Source organism: Megalopta genalis, unplaced genomic scaffold, assembly GCF_051020955.1.
Source record: "Megalopta genalis isolate 19385.01 unplaced genomic scaffold, iyMegGena1_principal scaffold0060, whole genome shotgun sequence".
In the NCBI taxonomy this organism is placed as follows: domain Eukaryota; kingdom Metazoa; phylum Arthropoda; class Insecta; order Hymenoptera; family Halictidae; genus Megalopta; species Megalopta genalis.
In genome coordinates, this window is record NW_027476129.1 from 637,021 (window position 1) to 659,276 (window position 22,256).

At 43.8% G+C, this 22,256-nt stretch overlaps 2 protein-coding genes and 1 long non-coding RNA gene across 3 annotated transcripts; 2 read left to right on the top strand and 1 right to left on the bottom strand.

The window, feature by feature from the left end:
* Positions 1–1,252: 1,252 nt before the first annotated feature.
* On the bottom strand, positions 1,253–9,408 carry LOC143261650 (uncharacterized). Its single transcript, XM_076527941.1, has 4 exons — positions 9,067–9,408; positions 8,910–8,987; positions 8,658–8,817; positions 1,253–1,296 (listed from the first exon to the last, which is right to left on the bottom strand). Exons 1-4 carry the CDS (start codon positions 9,304–9,306, stop codon positions 1,253–1,255), a joined length of 522 nt encoding a protein of 173 aa, XP_076384056.1. The 5' UTR covers positions 9,307–9,408.
* LOC143261657 (uncharacterized) lies at positions 8,307–19,854 on the top strand. Its single transcript, XR_013035745.1, has 13 exons — positions 8,307–8,441; positions 17,377–17,512; positions 17,592–17,696; positions 17,776–17,880; positions 17,960–18,064; positions 18,144–18,248; positions 18,328–18,432; positions 18,512–18,616; positions 18,696–18,800; positions 18,880–18,984; positions 19,064–19,256; positions 19,336–19,413; positions 19,506–19,854. It is a non-coding gene; the product is annotated as an uncharacterized LOC143261657 (long non-coding RNA).
* Positions 9,443–15,326, top strand: LOC143261651 (uncharacterized). The gene is made up of 3 exons (XM_076527942.1): positions 9,443–10,653; positions 14,616–15,248; positions 15,314–15,326. The coding sequence occupies exons 1-3, from the start codon at positions 10,517–10,519 to the stop codon at positions 15,324–15,326; spliced, it is 783 nt and encodes a 260-aa protein (XP_076384057.1). The 5' UTR covers positions 9,443–10,516.
* Positions 19,855–22,256: the final 2,402 nt, after the last annotated feature.

Sequence of the window (22,256 nt, forward strand, 5' to 3'; positions counted from 1 at the left end):
GCAAAACTTAGTGGTGTGGCCGAAACTATGGCTCTTGTAATACCGGGTGGCCGCGATGTAGTCGTTGACTCGGCAACAACTCCATCCGACATATACGCGTTCCTTTTTGATTAGGACGTCGCGGGCCTGCTTGGATACTTCGAGTACCCAGTTGCTCTTTTCTTTATTCCTGTCTCCGGACTTGAAAGCAAGCTTAATTTGCTGAGAGAGTTTTTTCGGGGGCGTCTAAATTCTGGCTGACGATGGCGCGAAGGGTGGCCTCGTCACTTTCCAGCTTGGGGACGTCATAGAGGATGATCCTGGGGTTTCGTTTGAGGGGGGCGCCGACTATAAGGCCTGCAGCTTTGAGCTGGGCGTTGTTTCGGAGGGTGCCGTTCCCCTGGTCCTTTCTAATGCTCTTAATCTGGAGCTTACAATCCGCGGGGGAGACCAGCTTGAAGACCGTTTCTTTAGTCTTATCGCTAGACTCAAAGGACTTAGGGTCCTACGGGAGGATAGTGATGGCGGGGGGGGGGGGGTCTGCCTCAGGTTCGAGAGAGCGGTCGTCTTGGATCGGACCCCGACTCTCTCGGCGTAGGTAGTGGGCCGAGAGGGTTCTTTCGGGGTCTGGTGTTCTCGGACGTGATGGCTTTGATCTGGCCTTCCAGATTGCTGCAGCGGAGCAGGGACTCGCCGAGTATGCTCTGGAGCTTAGCGACCTTGGAGGCTATGAACTGGGACGCGTCTGGGTATAAGCCGTTATCCTGGTCCATAAGGAACCGCATAAGGGCCATAGTCACCTTTTCGGACTTAAGCCGAAGGTCGTTGGCGGTGGGGTCGGGTACGGGGACGGCTGAGGCCGGATTCTCGCCGCACGGAGCAGGGCTTGGGGCGAGGGAGACCGGGGGTGGGGAGGGAGCTACAGACCTTTTCATGGCTTTATTGGGTTTACGGGGGGTACTGCCGCGAGGGGGGTATCCGAGTCGTTGTCGGACTGTATGCGGCGCTTACTCTTACGGTTCCGGCCGATCACCTTCCGGTATCCCTCGGTGTCCATCATGCTGATGGACGATGGCTGGCGGGGAGGGGGGGCGGCTCCTGGGCTGGCTTCCGGTCTGGGGAGGCTCATACTCGGCTCTGGGACCGGCGACGAGGTTAGTTCCAGTGACAGTGTTGTTTACCTGAAAAGTGAAAATAATGAGAAAAAAAAATCGGAAAATTGTTTATCAAAAAATTCCTGAATTTGTTTAAAAAAAATTGTTTAAACAATTGGCTACCCGGTGTTGTCAACGGCTGGTTTCGGCTGGACTGGTATTGCTGAAACAGAAGAAAAAACAGACTTAAATTTCAGAAAGGTTTGAATTTGGCGCCTGGAGGAGTCTGCTGTTCCGTGGTTTTCCGAGCGGAGGCTCGAATGTTGTTTTCCGACGGAGGGAACTTCCGCTGCCAACCTTGCCAAAATTTTAAGGGTTGGCAGCACTGAATCCCTGCACGTAGACGGGAGGCTCTGATTGGTGGAGCTGGACAAGTTTCCCGACAGCAGTGCCACCCCACGCTGACGGTGGCGTCCCGAAGCTCGAGGTGGAGGGAAACGTGGTCTTCGATCTATTGAAGGATTCTTGAAATTTCACAGTTTTTGCACTATTGTCACAAACGATACGTCAAATTAAACGTCTTCACGAGCAATTAGTTTTCACGTTAACAGTTTGTGTCTGGGATCGATATTCCCGGAGGCATCCGGTCCCAAAGTTCGGCGTGCCGGTGCACGTGGCGTAGATTAGCACTGGCAGTTATTTCCACAGTTCTCGTTCAATGCACACGATTTATACACCGGCGTGATCGGCTGATCGTCCTCTACACTTTCCTGGCACTGAGATAATTCTCACTTCAGAAAAAAACCACTTTTGCAGAACTTTGACGGCGTAGCGTCGTGACAGCGCGTCTCTATCATGCGACACCTAGCGGCGAAGTCAGTAGATAGGGACATTTAGTGTGAATCCGGCCACCACGAAGGTGACGCGGATATGTTTCCTCGCCAGGTCTGGCATACACAAAAATTTAATATCCACGTTCCAACGGAACACTCACGAGGGGTCCGAACGTGGATAAACCGACGCATTCTCATATCGGTTATTAGGCCGGGTACGGAAGACCCAGTCTTAACTCCGCGTCTGTGCAAGGAGTTGTTTGTTTGCTTTAAGAGTTGAGTAGGCCGTGTCCTTACCCAACTATATGAAATGTGAAATGGTCGTTCTGCTGCGTGACCGCGGTGGCGGGTGCTCGGCACCGCACACCACCGTTACGACGGCTTTCTGCCGTATGTAGTCACCCCCAATGTGCCACACGACAGCACTTGTGCAGCATGCTAAGCTGGCGGGTGACTAATCTACGTATTTGCTCCTGTTATGTATATAGAGCTGACTGCCGAAATCTAGACAGCCAGACCGTGTCAAAGAAGTAATTTTCGGCACCGCTCGCACCACCTCCGACGAGCACGAAGGCCGCGGGTGGCAACACACCTCCGACAAGCCCGAGGGCCGCGGGTGATAGTAGCAAAAATAGTGTCGACCACGACGGCGGGCGCCAGCAACTCACGCAAGCACCGCAGTCGACTCAGCGTCACAGACCTGTAGTAGGGAAGTCAATTGCATACACGCCATGCACCACCGTGATGGAACCATGATTGGCTCCTACTCTCTTGCCTCTCTTGTTATCGTTAGCGCGCACATGAACATAACGAGATCCATATCCGTTCTAACATAAACGCCACTACGCGCAGATCATTGCAAACGCTCACCGCTAACGCAGTGGTTTGCCATCGCCCTTTTTAGCCGCCCATACAGATGTGCGTTGAACAGTCTCCGCCGTGAGGAGGCGGGGTTGGTCTTTGGAGACTTCTACATAGGGACATTTAGTGTGAATCCGGTCACCACGAAGGTGACGCGGATATGTTTCCTCGCCCTTTCGGGCATACACAACTAAGTTTCCATCTACTCCCGGCGGCCCCACGTTCAAGGGAAAGGGCCGAGGAAAAACCCGCATGTGCCATTGGGTCGTTTGCAATGGGCGAGTTCTTTAGCCGCCAGCGAATTTCGGTTTCCTTCCATTCGCTCGCGCCCACGGGAAACCACGGGGAGGCGAACTCGTGACGCGTCGCCTCGCGTCCACTTAAGGTGGCGGGAGACTGCACACTATGACGACCCACACATAGAAGAAAATCCATATACGTATATTAGTTTTAGAGGTTTCTATCAAGTAAAACTGACGCTTTAATATCGAAATGTGCAGTTCGTAAGTGGAACATTTAGATTCCCAAAAGACTAAACTGGGGTTCTTCGGATGTAGAAATGTCCGTTTTGCAGTTATTGCGGAGATATTTGCAATATTCGGCCAGAGTGGTGACAATTCACGAAAAAGACGACACAAGATGGCCGCCGCTAACAGTTTTTCGTAAATATCGAGAGATATAGAGCTCGAATCGAAAATTCGCATCCGAAGACCCCGAGATAAGGCATGTACAAAGGCAGTGGAGTGTATTTTCAGTAGATTACTTAGTTAATTAAGACACACGGTTACTTGATGTGAATAGTGTATCGGAAACACCATCTCGAGCTTCCGACATTCTTCACTACTAGCGTCACAGTTCTCTTCCAAGCAAAAGATGCACCACAGCGAGCTTGCCGGTAACTATAGTTACTTACAGTCGATAAAACAGATCGACAAATTACATAGCTTTACACTTCCATCCAAAATATTTTGAATCAAAAGACGACTAAACATGGTTGCCACATTTCATTCCTCGCCGCAATGTTGCCATGTCGTCAAAACTGTTTCACAAACTGAGTTTCATGAAACTGATTCCTGCTTCATGAGCCCGTTCTGCCGCGCGCTAGGTTACTAGACCAGGGGAAGGTGGCGTGCGGGGCAGTCGTGAGCGGCGCGGCAGTTGCAGCAAGAACGCTCGTCGAATATTGTTAATATCTCAACAATAATAAAGAAATGGACATTTCTACAACCGAAGCCCCCCAGCTTAGACTTTTCTGAATCGAAATATCCAACTCCGGAACTGCTCACTCGAATATTGACACGTCCATTTTACTTGATGCGAACAGTTGTCACGAAGATATTCTGCCGCGCGCTAGGTTACTAGACCAGGGGAAGGTGGCGTGCGGGGCAGTCGTGAGCGGCGCGGCAGTTGCAGCAAGAACGCTCGTCGAATACTGTAAATATCTGAACTATAATAAAGAAATGGACATTTCTACAACCGAAGCCCCCCAGCTTAGACTTTTCTGAATCGAAATATCCAACTCCGGAACTGCTCACTCGAATATTGACACGTCCATTATACTTGATGCGAACAGTTGTCACGAAGATATTCTGCCGCGCGCTAGGTTACTAGACCAGGGGAAGGTGGCGTGCGGGGCAGTCGTGAGCGGCGCGGCAGTTGCAGCAAGAACGCTCGTCGAATACTGTAAATATCTGAACTATAATAAAGAAATGGACATTTCTACAACCGAAGCCCCCCAGCTTAGACTTTTCTGAATCGAAATATCCAACTCCGGAACTGCTCACTCGAATATTGACACGTCCATTTTACTTGATGCGAACAGTTGTCACGAAGATATTCTGCCGCGCGCTAGGTTACTAGACCAGGGGAATGTGGCGTGCGGGGCAGTCGTGAGCGGCGCGGCAGTTGCAGCAAGAACGCTCGTCGAATACTGTAAATATCTGAACTCTAATAAAGAAATGGACATTTCTACAACCGAAGCCCCCCAGCTTAGACTTTTCTGAATCGAAATATCCAACTCCGGAACTGCTCACTCGAATATTGACACGTCCATTTTACTTGATGCGAACAGTTGTCACGAAGATATTCTGCCGCGCGCTAGGTTACTAGACCAGGGGAAGGTGGCGTGCGGGGCAGTCGTGAGCGGCGCGGCAGTTGCAGCAAGAACGCTCGTCGAATACTGTAAATATCTGAACTATAATAAAGAAATGGACATTTCTACAACCGAAGCCCCCCAGCTTAGACTTTTCTGAATCGAAATATCCAACTCCGGAACTGCTCACTCGAATATTGACACGTCCATTTTACTTGATGCGAACAGTTGTCACGAAGATATTCTGCCGCGCGCTAGGTTACTAGACCAGGGGAAGGTGGCGTGCGGGGCAGTCGTGAGCGGCGCGGCAGTTGCAGCAAGAACGCTCGTCGAATACTGTAAATATCTGAACTATAATAAAGAAATGGACATTTCTACAACCGAAGCCCCCCAGCTTAGACTTTTCTGAATCGAAATATCCAACTCCGGAACTGCTCACTCGAATATTGACACGTCCATTTTACTTGATGCGAACAGTTGTCACAAAGATATTCTGCCGCGCGCTAGGTTACTAGACCAGGGGAATGTGGCGTGCGGGGCAGTCGTGAGCGGCGCGGCAGTTGCAGCAAGAACGCTCGTCGAATACTGTAAATATCTGAACTATAATAAAGAAATGGACATTTCTACAACCGAAGCCCCCCAGCTTAGACTTTTCTGAATCGAAATATCCAACTCCGGAACTGCTCACTCGAATATTGACACGTCCATTTTACTTGATGCGAACAGTTGTCACGAAGATATTCTGCCGCGCGCTAGGTTACTAGACCAGGGGAATGTGGCGTGCGGGGCAGTCGTGAGCGGCGCGGCAGTTGCAGCAAGAACGCTCGTCGAATACTGTAAATATCTGAACTATAATAAAGAAATGGACATTTCTACAACCGAAGCCCCCCAGCTTAGACTTTTCTGAATCGAAATATCCAACTCCGGAACTGCTCACTCGAATATTGACACGTCCATTTTACTTGATGCGAACAGTTGTCACGAAGATATTCTGCCGCGCGCTAGGTTACTAGACCAGGGGAAGGTGGCGTGCGGGGCAGTCGTGAGCGGCGCGGCAGTTGCAGCAAGAACGCTCGTCGAATACTGTAAATATCTGAACTATAATAAAGAAATGGACATTTCTACAACCGAAGCCCCCCAGCTTAGACTTTTCTGAATCGAAATATCTAACTCCGGAACTGCTCACTCGAATATTGACACGTCCATTTTACTTGATGCGAACAGTTGTCACGAAGATATTCTGCCGCGCGCTAGGTTACTAGACCAGGGGAATGTGGCGTGCGGGGCAGTCGTGAGCGGCGCGGCAGTTGCAGCAAGAACGCTCGTCGAATACTGTAAATATCTGAACTATAATAAAGAAATGGACATTTCTACAACCGAAGCCCCCCAGCTTAGACTTTTCTGAATCGAAATATCCAACTCCGGAACTGCTCACTCGAATATTGACACGTCCATTTTACTTGATGCGAACAGTTGTCACGAAGATATTCTGCCGCGCGCTAGGTTACTAGACCAGGGGAATGTGGCGTGCGGGGCAGTCGTGAGCGGCGCGGCAGTTGCAGCAAGAACGCTCGTCGAATACTGTAAATATCTGAACTATAATAAAGAAATGGACATTTCTACAACCGAAGCCCCCCAGCTTAGACTTTTCTGAATCGAAATATCCAACTCCGGAACTGCTCACTCGAATATTGACACGTCCATTTTACTTGATGCGAACAGTTGTCACGAAGATATTCTGCCGCGCGCTAGGTTACTAGACCAGGGGAATGTGGCGTGCGGGGCAGTCGTGAGCGGCGCGGCAGTTGCAGCAAGAACGCTCGTCGAATACTGTAAATATCTGAACTATAATAAAGAAATGGACATTTCTACAACCGAAGCCCCCCAGCTTAGACTTTTCTGAATCGAAATATCCAACTCCGGAACTGCTCACTCGAATATTGACACGTCCATTTTACTTGATGCGAGCAGTTGTCACGAAGATATTCTGCCGCGCGCTAGGTTACTAGACCAGGGGAATGTGGCGTGCGGGGCAGTCGTGAGCGGCGCGGCAGTTGCAGCAAGAACGCTCGTCGAATACTGTAAATATCTGAACTCTAATAAAGAAATGGACATTTCTACAACCGAAGCCCCCCAGCTTAGACTTTTCTGAATCGAAATATCCAACTCCGGAACTGCTCACTCGAATATTGACACGTCCATTTTACTTGATGCGAACAGTTGTCACGAAGATATTCTGCCGCGCGCTAGGTTACTAGACCAGGGGAATGTGGCGTGCGGGGCAGTCGTGAGCGGCGCGGCAGTTGCAGCAAGAACGCTCGTCGAATACTGTAAATATCTGAACTATAATAAAGAAATGGTCATTTCTACAACCGAAGCCCCCCAGCTTAGACTTTTCTGAATCGAAATATCCAACTCCGGAACTGCTCACTCGAATATTGACACGTCCATTTTACTTGATGCGAACAGTTGTCACGAAGATATTCTGCCGCGCGCTAGGTTACTAGACCAGGGGAAGGTGGCGTGCGGGGCAGTCGTGAGCGGCGCGGCAGTTGCAGCAAGAACGCTCGTCGAATACTGTAAATATCTGAACTATAATAAAGAAATGGACATTTCTACAACCGAAGCCCCCCAGCTTAGACTTTTCTGAATCGAAATATCCAACTCCGGAACTGCTCACTCGAATATTGACACATCCATTTTACTTGATGCGAACAGTTGTCACGAAGATATTCTGCCGCGCGCTAGGTTACTAGACCAGGGGAATGTGGCGTGCGGGGCAGTCGTGAGCGGCGCGGCAGTTGCAGCAAGAACGCTCGTCGAATACTGTAAATATCTGAACTATAATAAAGAAATGGACATTTCTACAACCGAAGCCCCCCAGCTTAGACTTTTCTGAATCGAAATATCCAACTCCGGAACTGCTCACTCGAATATTGACACGTCCATTTTACTTGATGCGAGCAGTTGTCACGAAGATATTCTGCCGCGCGCTAGGTTACTAGACCAGGGGAATGTGGCGTGCGGGGCAGTCGTGAGCGGCGCGGCAGTTGCAGCAAGAACGCTCGTCGAATACTGTAAATATCTGAACTCTAATAAAGAAATGGACATTTCTACAACCGAAGCCCCCCAGCTTAGACTTTTCTGAATCGAAATATCCAACTCCGGAACTGCTCACTCGAATATTGACACGTCCATTTTACTTGATGCGAACAGTTGTCACGAAGATATTCTGCCGCGCGCTAGGTTACTAGACCAGGGGAATGTGGCGTGCGGGGCAGTCGTGAGCGGCGCGGCAGTTGCAGCAAGAACGCTCGTCGAATACTGTAAATATCTGAACTATAATAAAGAAATGGTCATTTCTACAACCGAAGCCCCCCAGCTTAGACTTTTCTGAATCGAAATATCCAACTCCGGAACTGCTCACTCGAATATTGACACGTCCATTTTACTTGATGCGAACAGTTGTCACGAAGATATTCTGCCGCGCGCTAGGTTACTAGACCAGGGGAAGGTGGCGTGCGGGGCAGTCGTGAGCGGCGCGGCAGTTGCAGCAAGAACGCTCGTCGAGTAATCGGGTAGGTGAGTAATAATATATATTAAAATAATAATGGATTTTTTTATAATAATAATAATTTAATGACATGTACTTTATATACTACGTTTATATAAAAACGTAAGGATGAATAATTATAGGACATCAGGAAAAAAGTGATGGCGATGGGGCAATTGGTAAATAAAATGAACACAAATGATGAAAACGATTTTAATATAATTTAAGTATATATTTAGCGTTACCCCCTACCCCCCCTCCTCTGCCTCCTCTGCCTCCTCTTCCTCCTCTTCCTCCTCTTCCTCCTCTTCCTCCTCTTCCTCCTCTTCCTCCTCTCCCTTTCCTTTTTTCCCCCCTCTTCAGGGGGCCATACATCGTTGTCCTCAGCAGCTTCTTCAGCTCTCTCTGAAACATATAAGCATGTATTATTATTATTATTAGATATTATACATATAACTATATTATATTATATATAAAAGTATTTTTCATTTACTTACATTCGCCGCTACAAGGTTTGCCAGGTTTGGCCTGACCACCCCTCTGGCCAGTTGGCCCAATATGTTCCTCCATTGTGACTGTAACATAACAGCAGAATTATAAGTATATATATTATAAATATACATTCTATTTTGTACACATATTGCATATACTTACAGCCCTCCCTGACTCGTATGCGGCAGCGATTTCCCGCTGCCGCGTCAAAATCGAGTCGAGTGACTCCTCCGAATTCCCTGCGACCGCGGTGGCTGTTGGCGGCGCGGAGGATGTTTCCGCTGCCGCGGTCGCTGTCTCCGTGGCGGAGCTTTCCTCCGCTGCCGCGGTCGCCCTCCCCGTGGCGGAGGTTTCCTCCGTTGCTGTGTCCGTAACTTTATCCATCTCACTTGTAACTTCCATAGTTCTAAAAAAAAAATAATATTATTTAATCAGCAACAAGCAACCAGCCGCAAATATTTCTGTTACACAACCATGGTAACGAAGCCTCTCGCATTCGTAATTGTAGCGAAACAAATGAATCATTCCAAGAATGTAAAAAATCTTATATAATAAACAGATATGTAAACTATGTATATATGGTATTATTTAAGAATACTAAATGCAAGTTAGAAATGTGCGTAAACGTTTGTAGAAATTTGTTCTAGTGATTTTAACACATTGCGGATGGGGCTCTGCGCGTTCGACACGCCCTCAAAGACCGCACATTTTCGAACGGTCCAAAAACATGCTTGGCAAGTAACAGGAAGCGGATACGCACATTTCTAATTTGCATTTAGTATTCTTAAATAATACCATATATACATAGTTTATATATCTGTTTATTATATAAGATTTTTTACATTCTTGGAATGATTCATTTGTTTCGCTACAATTACTTACGAATGCGAGAGGCTTCGTTACCATGGTTGTGTAACAGAAATTGTATGTACTTACATGCAATGTGTTCGTCACGTCCTAGTGCTATCACTTCAAGACTTGAACGTTGAATGAAACTGCGACCCTTCGCAGCTCGAAGTTAGGCCCAGTGTCGGTCTCGGAGCCGTGTTTGTGGTGGGGGGATTTACTAAATGGGACTACATGATAGGCCAGTGGTTCAAATAATGTCATTGGTTGTCTGCCAATGGTTCAAATATTATCATTGGTTGTCTGCCAATGGCAATGTCCAATGGTAGCATCGCAAGCATACCCTGGTCCAAATCATGATCCCACACAACGGTTCCTTTCCCTATTTCGAATTTCCCGCTACCGCTGTTTGCAGTTCGAAAATGATTGTTTTACACTTTCGTAGACGATGATGCTACATGTATTAGTACTATCGTAACGTGACTCGCATTCAGCTGTTATCTGCGTTTTTACGTCGCGTTCAGTCGTGATTTGTTCTCCAAGTGATACGGTCTAGGAGTGCAAAGCGCGCGATTATTATTTCTTATAGTTTTAGATTTTTTCTATTTCATTCTATTTCATTCTACTTCATTCTATTTTATTTTATTCAATTCTATTCTTTTTGATTCTACTTTTATATTCTACTCTATTCGGCATTATTCTACTGCATTTCATTGTAAACAATAGAAACAGATAAATTTAACAATTTCAAAAGTGTAGCGAAACGATGCCAAAGGTTGTGAATTCAATGAATTGGGAGGATGTGGTTTCTTCCCAATTGCTTAGACGTATGAAGGGGGGTGCATCGAAAAAACTGACCCTGACCACACCAAGATACAGCAAAAGAAAAATTATGAAGGAGAGGTAAGTGAGCATTTTGTTTCGTTACTATGATTTCGGTAATATGTTTCGATATGGTAAGAGCAAAAGTTCTCGTTACTGCTGGAAATACATTTTTTCGCTTTTTTGCTTTTGTACTTCCATTGCTCGGATTTTTATGATATTGACATATGCTGTAGTCCATACTCAATCATTAGAATGAAGTTGCAAAACAAAATCAACGGGTCGAAGTAGCTGATTAGTGTCATTTATACGTCATTTATATTTCACGTAAATTTCTGTATCATCGTAAACACTGACATCGAGATATCCCTTCCGTTTTTTGGGATCTTCGTCACGTACAAATGCTTTCCCGGTTGTATGGACGGATGTTCGTATTGTTTGACGAACAGATGGGGTCGAAAGAAAATTGTATGATTATTGTCGTAAAGAAAGCTGATTGCCTTCGTGTGTCCCTAAAGAAAGAAATTAGAAGGCCGAGGATCTGGAACTCGTTGCTTTTACGAGCGGTCCTTGAGACCCGGCCGCGTACGGCACGCAGATGGGAAGGTTCCAATTTCCGCGTCCTACAATTCATTCCCTCCCACGGTGAGGGCCCACTGCAGATATTATTTCAATACGTATTCTGCATTTGTTCGCAACAAACATTGTCTCTTCAATCTTCTGCAAAGAGCGTAGCCGATTCAAGATGGTCAAAATTGTTCTTACAGGTTTTTCAAATGAGTACTATACCGTTCGATCTAAATAGATTGATATTATTAATTAAATAATGTGAGCCAGTCACTGTGCCGTTGCAACCATTTCGAATCATAACCTGGAGTGAGCCGTTCAATCTTTCCATTTTAATTGAACACTTGCAAATGATAACGATGACAATACCAGATTACTGCAGCCCCTAATAATTCAACGAATGCCCCGAGGCCCGCGATTCTCTAAAGGAAAAACAAACTGATCTGTGGAAAACCACGCGACAGTCCTCGGCCACTTACCCGGCAATATATATATATATATATATATATATTTTGTCTGCGACCCAGGAAACCAAACGCTATTGGGGCGTCGAGTGCCTGGTCGTGTGTATATCGTCAGTCGAAGGCGCGACACAATCGCCGCTCGCACTCAACATAATTTACGACAAACGCACAACTGTTTCTTTCTCTTAGTACGACATTGACAGTATGCATCGTTAGCCCGTCGACCGGATTTATGGCCATAGAAAACGAATTACGGTTTTCCCCAATTCATGCGACTGTCCATCGTGGGTCCTATCGGCAGACCAGACCACCCGCGGGCCACGTGAAAATCTTGGAAATGCGGTCTAATTATCATAATACAAAATATTTAATTTTATTGATTAAAACTACTGAAAATTTAAATATTCTAATTTTAAAAGTCCAATTTTAAATTAGTATTACATTAAATTTATCCAGTCAAGTTAAATTATATTACAACAAAGTAATAAAATTGTTATGAAACACAAATAATTTAATTTTACTGAGTAATAAAAATTTAAATCTTCGCGTTTCACATTGTATACGTGACGCTGGGACCCCCAAACAGTCAGGGCACGATGTATATCTAATGGTACCGATGATGATGTATCGCGGTATCTACTATATACAGTTTACATCACCGTCGTTGCCCGCTGACGGAACCGGCGAAAATGTAAACCGATATCGTAGTATCTTAGTACTAAATAAACTATAGATGAATTTTTGTCCGAGGCTAAAATTTCAACACTAACGAATTCAATTTGATGTAGGATAAATGAATAAATATATTTAAAAGTATGAAATAATAATGTCCGTAAAAAAGAAAAGAAAAAAAAAAGATTCCTTCCAATACAAAATGTAACAACAAACAATGCCAAAGTTAGGATTTTCTTCCAACATACTCACTCATCAATTCATTATTAAGAACTATTATGATACATAACAGAAATATTAAATTAACTCTTTTACTTTCGAGATAATTAAAAACACTAACTTTATTTTAATTAACCCTGATACAAAAAAGTACGAAAAAATCACTTTTACTTATACTAATATTACTTTCTTCTTCTACAACACATGCACACACATTTTACAACCATTAAATTTATTCGTAAATAAATACTATAACTTATAATCATGTAATTCCATTTTTCAAATATATTAAATTAAGAAATCAATAATATTTATAATTTGTGCAAATAATAAAATTTTCCTCATTCAGAATCCTTTCAATGTAAATGAAACACTTATTGTTAAACTAAAATTTTAATGAAAACATTGTCCCATACTTTTACAACGTTACGACTTATTCCATTTGTAATGAAAGCGACGGGCAATTTGTACGGTTCGCATAAATTTATTCAACCTAGATAATTATTAAAATCTACCATCGAGATAACTGCAGCCCCTGAAAATTCTTAAAATAACGAACAACAGCAGTTCAACCGTTGGTGCTGGCGCACTGAATTTTTACCATTATTTAATTTGCATTTCTTATTCAAACTTTCATGTAATATTAACAATAAATCTCTACTTGTCACTCGTATGAAAACTATCTAAATTTTCAGCTGAATTCATCAATTGTATGTATGAAAAATATTTTGTAGCCAATGCTTTAGCCGCAATTAAAATAATATATATATATATGTTCTCACTCCAACAAAGCGAATTAATTCAAATAATTAACAGTTCAATATGATTCAATCAAATAAACCTAAATGAAATAAATTATATTATTACAATCATAGTACTAATTAACTATAACCCAATTATTTATTTCTAAGAAAATTACCCCGTAACTGTATATTAGAAATCGAATTCAATTATTCAATTAGATGGTGTCACATCTCTCGAACCGAGAAATCAAAATAGAAATTATATTCAACTCTATTATAAATTAATCCCACATTATCGAATTTTAATGAAAACATTGTCCCATACTTTTACAACGTTACGACTTATTCCATTTGTAATGAAAGCGACGGGCAATTTGTACGGTTCGCATAAATTTATTCAACCTAGATAATTATTAAAATCTACCATCGAGATAACTGCAGCCCCTGAAAATTCTTAAAATAACGAACAACAGCAGTTCAACCGTTGGTGCTGGCGCACTGAATTTTTACCATTATTTAATTTGCATTTCTTATTCAAACTTTCATGTAATATTAACAATAAATCTCTACTTGTCACTCGTATGAAAACTATCTAAATTTTCAGCTGAATTCATCAATTGTATGTATGAAAAATATTTTGTAGCCAATGCTTTAGCCGCAATTAAAATAATATATATATGTTCTCACTCCAACAAAGCGAATTAATTCAAATAATTAACAGTTCAATATGATTCAATCAAATAAACCTAAATGAAATAAATTATATTATTACAATCATAGTACTAATTAACTATAACCCAATTATTTATTTCTAAGAAAATTACCCCGTAACTGTATATTAGAAATCGAATTCAATTATTCAATTAGATGATGTCACATCTCTCGAACCGAGAAATCAAAATAGAAATTATATTCAACTCTATTATAAATTAATCCCACATATAAGTCTAAGTTCTAATATATAATATTATACTTTTTAAATAATAGATACGTACAATAAATTTTGATTGAGCTTAGATTTGTGCTACATCATTACTGAACTCCAATGGCGCATTATTATTATTTGACTTCGTGATAGTCAGAGATAACCACAGCTTGCAACCGGGTTGAAATTTTGCGCAGCTAGGTTTTTGTTGACCGGTGGGCCGTATTGCTATGCAACAAATCGTTGCTACTTGTATTGTCATCGTTATCATTTGCAAGTGTTCAATTAAAATGGAAAGATTGAACGGCTTACTCCAGGTTATGATTCGAAGTGGTTGCAACGGCACAGTGACTGGCTCACATTATTTAATTAATAATATCAATCTGTTTAGATCGAACGGTATAGTACTCATTTGAAAACCTTTATTTTTGTTTGTATATTTTGCATTTATAGAACTCAACAAGCTGCAGCGGCAAGGAAGATGCGCACCGAGAAGATCGAAGCAGCGGAGGTAAGTCAAGAAATGCCCCATTTCATCATCGAGCCAGGAACGCAAGAGCAATCATGTGCACAGCCAATCATCGATGAAGGATTAACCATAACGGACTTCCGGTTCGTGGTGGAGCAGGTACTACTGATAGGGTACCACTCGGCAACGTTCGAATGTACCACGCAACATCTGCAAGTGATCGGGATGAAGCGCTCGGGATTGTTAGCAACGATAACTCTGAAGTGCAAGATGTGCCAATATGAAGCGGAAGTGCACAGTCAAACGGCAGACAACAAAACAATGGACTTGCATTATACTACGACCCTCGCTGCAATCACTTCTGGAGGTGGTTACGCAAAGATGGAAGAAATGTTTGCAACAATGAACATTCCATGCATGTCAAGGACGGAATATCGAAGACGTCATGACGACATTGTTGAAGATTTGGTGGGTCTTGCTGAAGCAGAAATGCTAGCAGCGGCAGAAGAGGAGATACAATTAGCCGTCCGAAGAGGCGACGTTTCAGTTTCCGGTATTCCTTTCATCCCCGTCGTGGCTGACGGCAGCTGGATGAAAAGATCGTACCATAGTGGAAGGCATGACTCCTTGTCCGGTATTGGTGCAATAGCGGGATACCACACAAAAAAAGTGTTATTTGCAGGTGTGAAGAATAAAGTGTGTTTGATTTGCCACAACGCTTCGAAGAGGAAGGAAAGCCCCAGAGAACATAGATGCTTCAAGAACTGGGGGCGAAATGAGACATCCACGAGAATGGAGAGTGCTGCAATTGCTGAGGGTTTCCAGACCAGCATAGAAAAAAGAGGTCTGATATATAATATATTGATTGCCGATGGCGACAGCAGCGTATATAAAAGGATTTTGGATTGTGATCCATACAAGGCAGAGATGGTTCGTGTTAAAAAGATTGAGTGCACGAACCATTTATTGCGCAATTTTTGCAACAAACTGAAAGATGTTGTAAAGAAGACTCCACCTGGCATTTATCGAAAAGCCGTGGAAAATAACATTCGTAGACTGCGCACGGATGTTGTGAGGGCTGCAGTTTACAGGTCGAAGGAAAATCTTCCGACCCACCAAAAAATAAAAAATTTGCAAACGGATCTACTAAATATTCCTAGCCACGTTTTCGGAGAGCACAAGGAGTGTCGAAGACTAGGATATTTCTGCGACCGCCCAGAAAACACGGGAGAAGACAACTTGGTACCGCATCTCAAGAAAATCGGCACATATAACCGGATGCATGAGATCTTCCGTCCATTGATGGCTCATGCTGAAAGTTTGTTACATAATACTACAAACAATTCAGTTGAGAACCTCAATGCGATCATTGCAAAATATACTGGTGGGAAAAGGTTAAATTGGGGCCAGAGAGGGTCATATTCTGCGAGATGTGCAGCTGCTGTTGTACAGCACAACACGCAAAAACTAATATCAAAGGTAATAGAGGGCAAGGGTGTGAAACCGCCGAAATTGATAGAACAATTAGAAGAAAGAAGGAAAGGCATTAATGAAAAAGGAAACGAAAGGAAAAGAAAGTCTCCGAAGAAGGTGAGAAACCCGTTTTATTCAGCAACGGACCCGGATTATGGAGTTAGCGCAGAGAAACCGGATATGGAGCAACATCTATTTAGCTTTGAAAAAGAAAGGCACATGGAGATGCTGCAGGACTGGCAAGCGAATCGAAAGAAAATAGAGAGGGATACGGTAGAACAAAATAAAAGCCACGAGTGGCATACATACCGATCCAAATTACTTACAGCGTCGAACTTTGGCAAAGTGTGTCGGCGAAGGAAAACAACCAAGTGTGGAAATTTGGTAAAGTCACTGCTGTATGCAAACATATTGCAGCTGTCTGCCATTGAATATGGTCGGCAGTGTGAGAATATTGCCCGCGAACAACTTGCGAAGGAGGAAGACGTGGAAATCCGCAAATGCGGTCTCTTCATTGATGCAGAGATACCATTTTTGGGGGCAACTCCGGACGGCATAATTGACGACGACGGTATCGTGGAAATTAAATGCCCGAAGACGGCAGAAAAATTATAGCGAAGGTAATTTAAAACAGATCTGAGCTCGCGAGTCATTAGATTCGCTCGAGCGTACCCACGCAATGTCGGGTTGCACACTTAGTGTGCGCCTTCGCTGATTATTTCAGCGAAGGAAATTTAAAACAGATCTGAGCTCGCGAGTCATTAGATTCGCTCGAGCGTACCCACGCAATGTCGGGTTGCACACTTAGTGTGCGCCTTCGCTGATTATTTCAGCGAAGGAAATTTAAAACAGATCTGACCTCGCGAGTCATTAGATTCGCTCGAGCGTACCCACACAATGTCGGGTTGCACACTTAGTGTGCGCCTTCGCTGATTATTTCAGCGAAGGAAATTTAAAACAGATCTGACCTCGCGAGTCATTAGATTCGCTCGAGCGTACCCACGCAATGTCGGGTTGCACACTTAGTGTGCGCCTTCGCTGATTATTTCAGCGAAGGAAATTTAAAACAGATCTGACCTCGCGAGTCATTAGATTCGCTCGAGCGTACCCACGCAATGTCGGGTTGCACACTTAGTGTGCGCCTTCGCTGATTATTTCAGCGAAGGAAATTTAAAACAGATCTGACCTCGCGAGTCATTAGATTCGCTCGAGCGTACCCACGCAATGTCGGGTTGCACACTTAGTGTGCGAATTTTTCCTTGCATATTCCAGATGATGTTCACGCGGATCGGCAGTGAGGTGTGCTTGCGATGCTACCATTGACAGCGCCACTGCGGTTGAGGGAACGACCGACAATGTTCTGGCCAGAAGGAAAGAAGACGCTCTGGCATTCGACGCCCGGAAAACTGTATGTATTTGCAATATGTATGTACGATGAAATGCTTATTCATAATGTATGTACTTCTAATTCCACGTCCATGTTACAGGCAAGTATGAAGACAGTTCTGGCTAAATTGGCTCGGTAGGCGGAAACCACCTTCCATTTGACCGGAGGGAGAGAAGACTCTCTGGCATTCGACGCCCGGAAAACTGTATGTATTTGCAATATGTATGTACGATGAAATGCTTATTCATAATGTATGTACTTCTAATTCCACGTCCATGTTACAGGCAAGTATGAAGACAGTTCTGGCTAAATTGGCTCGGTAGGCGGAAACCATCTTCCATTTGACCGGACGGAGAGAAGACGCTCTGGCATACGACGCCCGGAAAACTGTATGTATTTGCAATATGTATGTACGATGAAATGCTTATTCATAATGTATGTACTTCTAATTCCACGTCCATGTTACAGGCAAGTATGAAGACAGTTCTGGCTAAATTGGCTCGGTAGGCGGAAACCATCTTCCATTTGACCGGAGGGAGAGAAGACGCTCTGGCATTCGACGCCCGGAAAACTGTATGTATTTGCAATATGTATGTACGATGAAATGCTTATTCATAATGTATGTACTTCTAATTCCACGTCCATGTTACAGGCAAGTATGAAGACAGTTCTGGCTAAATTGGCTCGGTAGGCGGAAACCATCTTCCATTTGACCGGAGGGAGAGAAGACGCTCTGGCATTCGACGCCCGGAAAACTGTATGTATTTGCAATATGTATGTACGATGAAATGCTTATTCATAATGTATGTACTTCTAATTCCACGTCCATGTTACAGGCAAGTATGAAGACAGTTCTGGCTAAATTGGCTCGGTAGGCGGAAACCACCTTCCATTTGACCGGAGGGAGAGAAGACGCTCTGGCATTCGACGCCCGGAAAACTGTATGTATTTGCAATATGTATGTACGATGAAATGCTTATTCATAATGTATGTACTTCTAATTCCACGTCCATGTTACAGGCAAGTATGAAGACAGTTCTGGCTAAATTGGCTCGGTAGGCGGAAACCATCTTCCATTTGACCGGACGGAGAGAAGACGCTCTGGCATTCGACGCCCGGAAAACTGTATGTATTTGCAATATGTATGTACGATGAAATGCTTATTCATAATGTATGTACTTCTAATTCCACGTCCATGTTACAGGCAAGTATGAAGACAGTTCTGGCTAAATTGGCTCGGTAGGCGGAAACCATCTTCCATTTGACCGGAGGGAGAGAAGACGCTCTGGCATTCGACGCCCGGAAAACTGTATGTATTTGCAATATGTATGTACGATGAAATGCTTATTCATAATGTATGTACTTCTAATTCCACGTCCATGTTACAGGCAAGTATGAAGACAGTTCTGGCTAAATTGGCTCGGTAGGCGGAAACCATCTTCCATTTGACCGGAGGGAGAGAAGACGCTCTGGCATTCGACGCCCGGAAAACTGTATGTATTTGCAATATGTATGTACGATGAAATGCTTATTCATAATGTATGTACTTCTAATTCCACGTCTATGTTACAGGCAAGTATGAAGACAGTTCTGGCTAAATTGGCCAGCGGAGATTTCCTCGGCGCCGACAGCAGCGACCGCAGCAGCGGAAACATCCTCCGCGCCGTCAACAGCCACCGCGGCAGCGGGCAATGCAGAGGAGTCACTCGACTCTATTTTGACGCGGCAGCGAGAAATCGCTGCCGCATACGAGTCAGGGAGGGCTGTAAGTATATGCAATATGTGTACAAAATAGAATGTATATTTATAATATATATACTTATAATTCTACTGTTATGTTACAGTCACAATGGAGGAACATACTTGGCCAACTGGCCAGAGAGGTGGCCAGGTCAAACCTGGCAAACCTTGTAGCGGCGAATGTAAGTAAATGAAAAATACTTTTATATATAATATAATATAGTAATATGTATAATATCTAATAATAATAATAATACATGCTTATATGTTTCAGAGAGAGAGCTGAAGAAGCTACTGAAGAAGACCATGTATGGCCCCCAGAAGAGGGGGGAAAAAAGGAAAGGGAGAGGAGGAAGAGGAGGAAGAGGAGGAAGAGAAGGAAGAGGAGGAAGAGGAGGAAGAGGAGGAAGAGAAGGAAGAGAAGGAAGAGGAGGAAGAGGAGGCAGAGGAGGCAGAGGAGGGGGGGTAGGGGGTAACTCTAAATATATACTTAATTTTTATTGAAATCGTTTTCATCATTTGTGTTCATTTTATTTACCAATTGCCCCATCGCCATCACTTTTTTCCTGATGTCCTATAATTATTCATCCTTACGTTTTTATATAAACGTAGTATATAAAGTACATATCATTAAATTATTATTATTATAAAAAAATCCATTATTATTTTAATATATATTATTACTCACCTACCCGATTACTCGACGAGCGTTCTTGCTGCAACTGCCGCGCCGCTCACGACTGCCCCGCACGCCACCTTCCCCTGGTCTAGTAACCTAGCGCGCGGCAGAATATCTTCGTGACAACTGTTCGCATCAAGTAAGATGGACGTGCCAATATTCGAGTGAGCAGTTCGTAAGTGGAAAATTTAGATTCCCAAAAGGATAAACTGGGATGCTTCGGATGTAGAAATGTCCATTTTTTTATTATTGTTCAGATATTTACAGTATTCGACGAGCGTTCTTGCTGCAACTGCCGCGCCGCTCACGACTGCCCCGCACGCCACCTTCCCCTGGTCTAGTAACCTAGCGCGCGGCAGAATATCTTCGTGACAACTGTTCGCATCAAGTAAAATGGACGTGTCAATATTCGAGTGAGCAGTTCCGGAGTTGGATATTTCGATTCAGAAAAGTCTAAGCTGGGGGGCTTCGGATGTAGAAATGTCCATTTCTTTATTATAGTTCAGATATTTACAGTATTCGACGAGCGTTCTTGCTGCAACTGCTACGAGTATGGGGACTGCCCCGCACGCCACATTCCCCTGGTCTAGTAACCTAGCGCGCGGCAGAATATCTTCGTGACAACTGTTCGCATCAAGTAAAATGGACGTGTCAATATTCGAGTGAGCAGTTCCGGAGTTGGATATTTCGATTCAGAAAAGTCTAAGCTGGGGGGCTTCGGTTGTAGAAATGTCCATTTCTTTATTATAGTTCAGATATTTACAGTATTCGACGAGCGTTCTTGCTGCAACTGCCGCGCCGCTCACAACTGCCCCGCACGCCACCTTCCCCTGGTCTAGTAACCTAGCGCGCGGCAGAACGGGCTCATGAAGCAGGAATCAGTTTCATGAAACTCAGTTTGTAAAACAGTTTTGACGACATGGCAACATTGCGGCGCGGAATGAAATGTGGCAACCATGTTTAGTCGCTATCCTTCTCTTTTAGCTTGCTTTCTCTCTTCCGTTACATTTTTACCGATACCCGTGATCACAGAAACATATGCGTGTGCCACCTGCCGGTAGAAAATATTTCTAATTTGGTTTGTCTAATGTCCGTTCGCACAACTGCAGCGCCACGATCCGTTACGGCCTAGGTGCACACTCCCTTAACGAAGACCTGGGAATTGGGATAGGTGTTGGAGATAAGGGTTTGTTTCTACCAGAAGCCCTTTAGCTAAAGGTTCTCCCGGCAGAAGTCAGCGAATAGGTGGAAGACCTTTGGGGATGACACGAAGTATTGTGCCGCCTCTGGCCATTTCCAGCTTTCGCTGGGGGTGATGTCAGAGATGATGAAATTAATAAAAATTTGAAACGTATTTTGTATTTTTAACTCCTCCTCTCACTCCTCGTCCTCCTCCGTCTTTTTTTCGGGGACCATATATGTTCTCCTTTATTAACTTTTTTAGTTCTCTCTGTAACGTAAAAGTATATATTATTATTACAATTTATTATTACACATATTATTATATTATATATATAAATATTTTTCATTTATTATTTTACATTTACTTACATTGGCAGCCACCATATTTACTGTCGTAGACTTTGCGGTCCCCCGAGCTAATTTGCCTAGAATAATCTTCCACTGCGACTGTAACATAAAAGCAGAATTAGAAGTACATATATTATAAATATACATTTTATTGTACACATATATTGCATATACTTACAGCTTTGCCGCAATTGTAGGTCAAAGCGATTTCCCTTGCTGTGACCACAGCATCATCGATCGTCCCCTCCGCATTGCCGTTGCTGCTTCCGGCACCAACGGTGTTTGAAGCGACGGCGTTATCGGAAACAGCGTTTGCTGCAACGCCGGAGGTGTTGCCTTCCTCCGTTATGCGCACCTCCTCGAGCTTCTCACTTATTTCTTTTTCCATATTTCTATAAGAAAAAAATAAAAATTCAATTTCTGGAACCTCCTCTTTCAAATAGAGTAGAATATAATAGTTGGATTAAAAAGAAGAGAATTAAATAGAATAAAATAGAATGAAATATAGAAATAATGTAAAATTGTAAGAAATAAAAATCGTACTTTGCACTTTTACACCGTACGCTTCGGAGAACAACACACAACTGAACGCGACGTTAACACGCAGGTAACAACTGAATGCGAGTCACGTCACGATACTCCTAATATATTTTGTTTCATCGCCTACGAAGGTGTAAGCAAAATGGTTTTCGAACCGCTACCAGCGGTGACGGGAAATTCGAAACAAGGAAAGCAGTCGTTGCCTTCTCTCCCTCCTCATCCTCCTCGTCCTCCTCCATCTTTTTTTCGAAGCCCCCTTTTTCGGGGGCCATATAT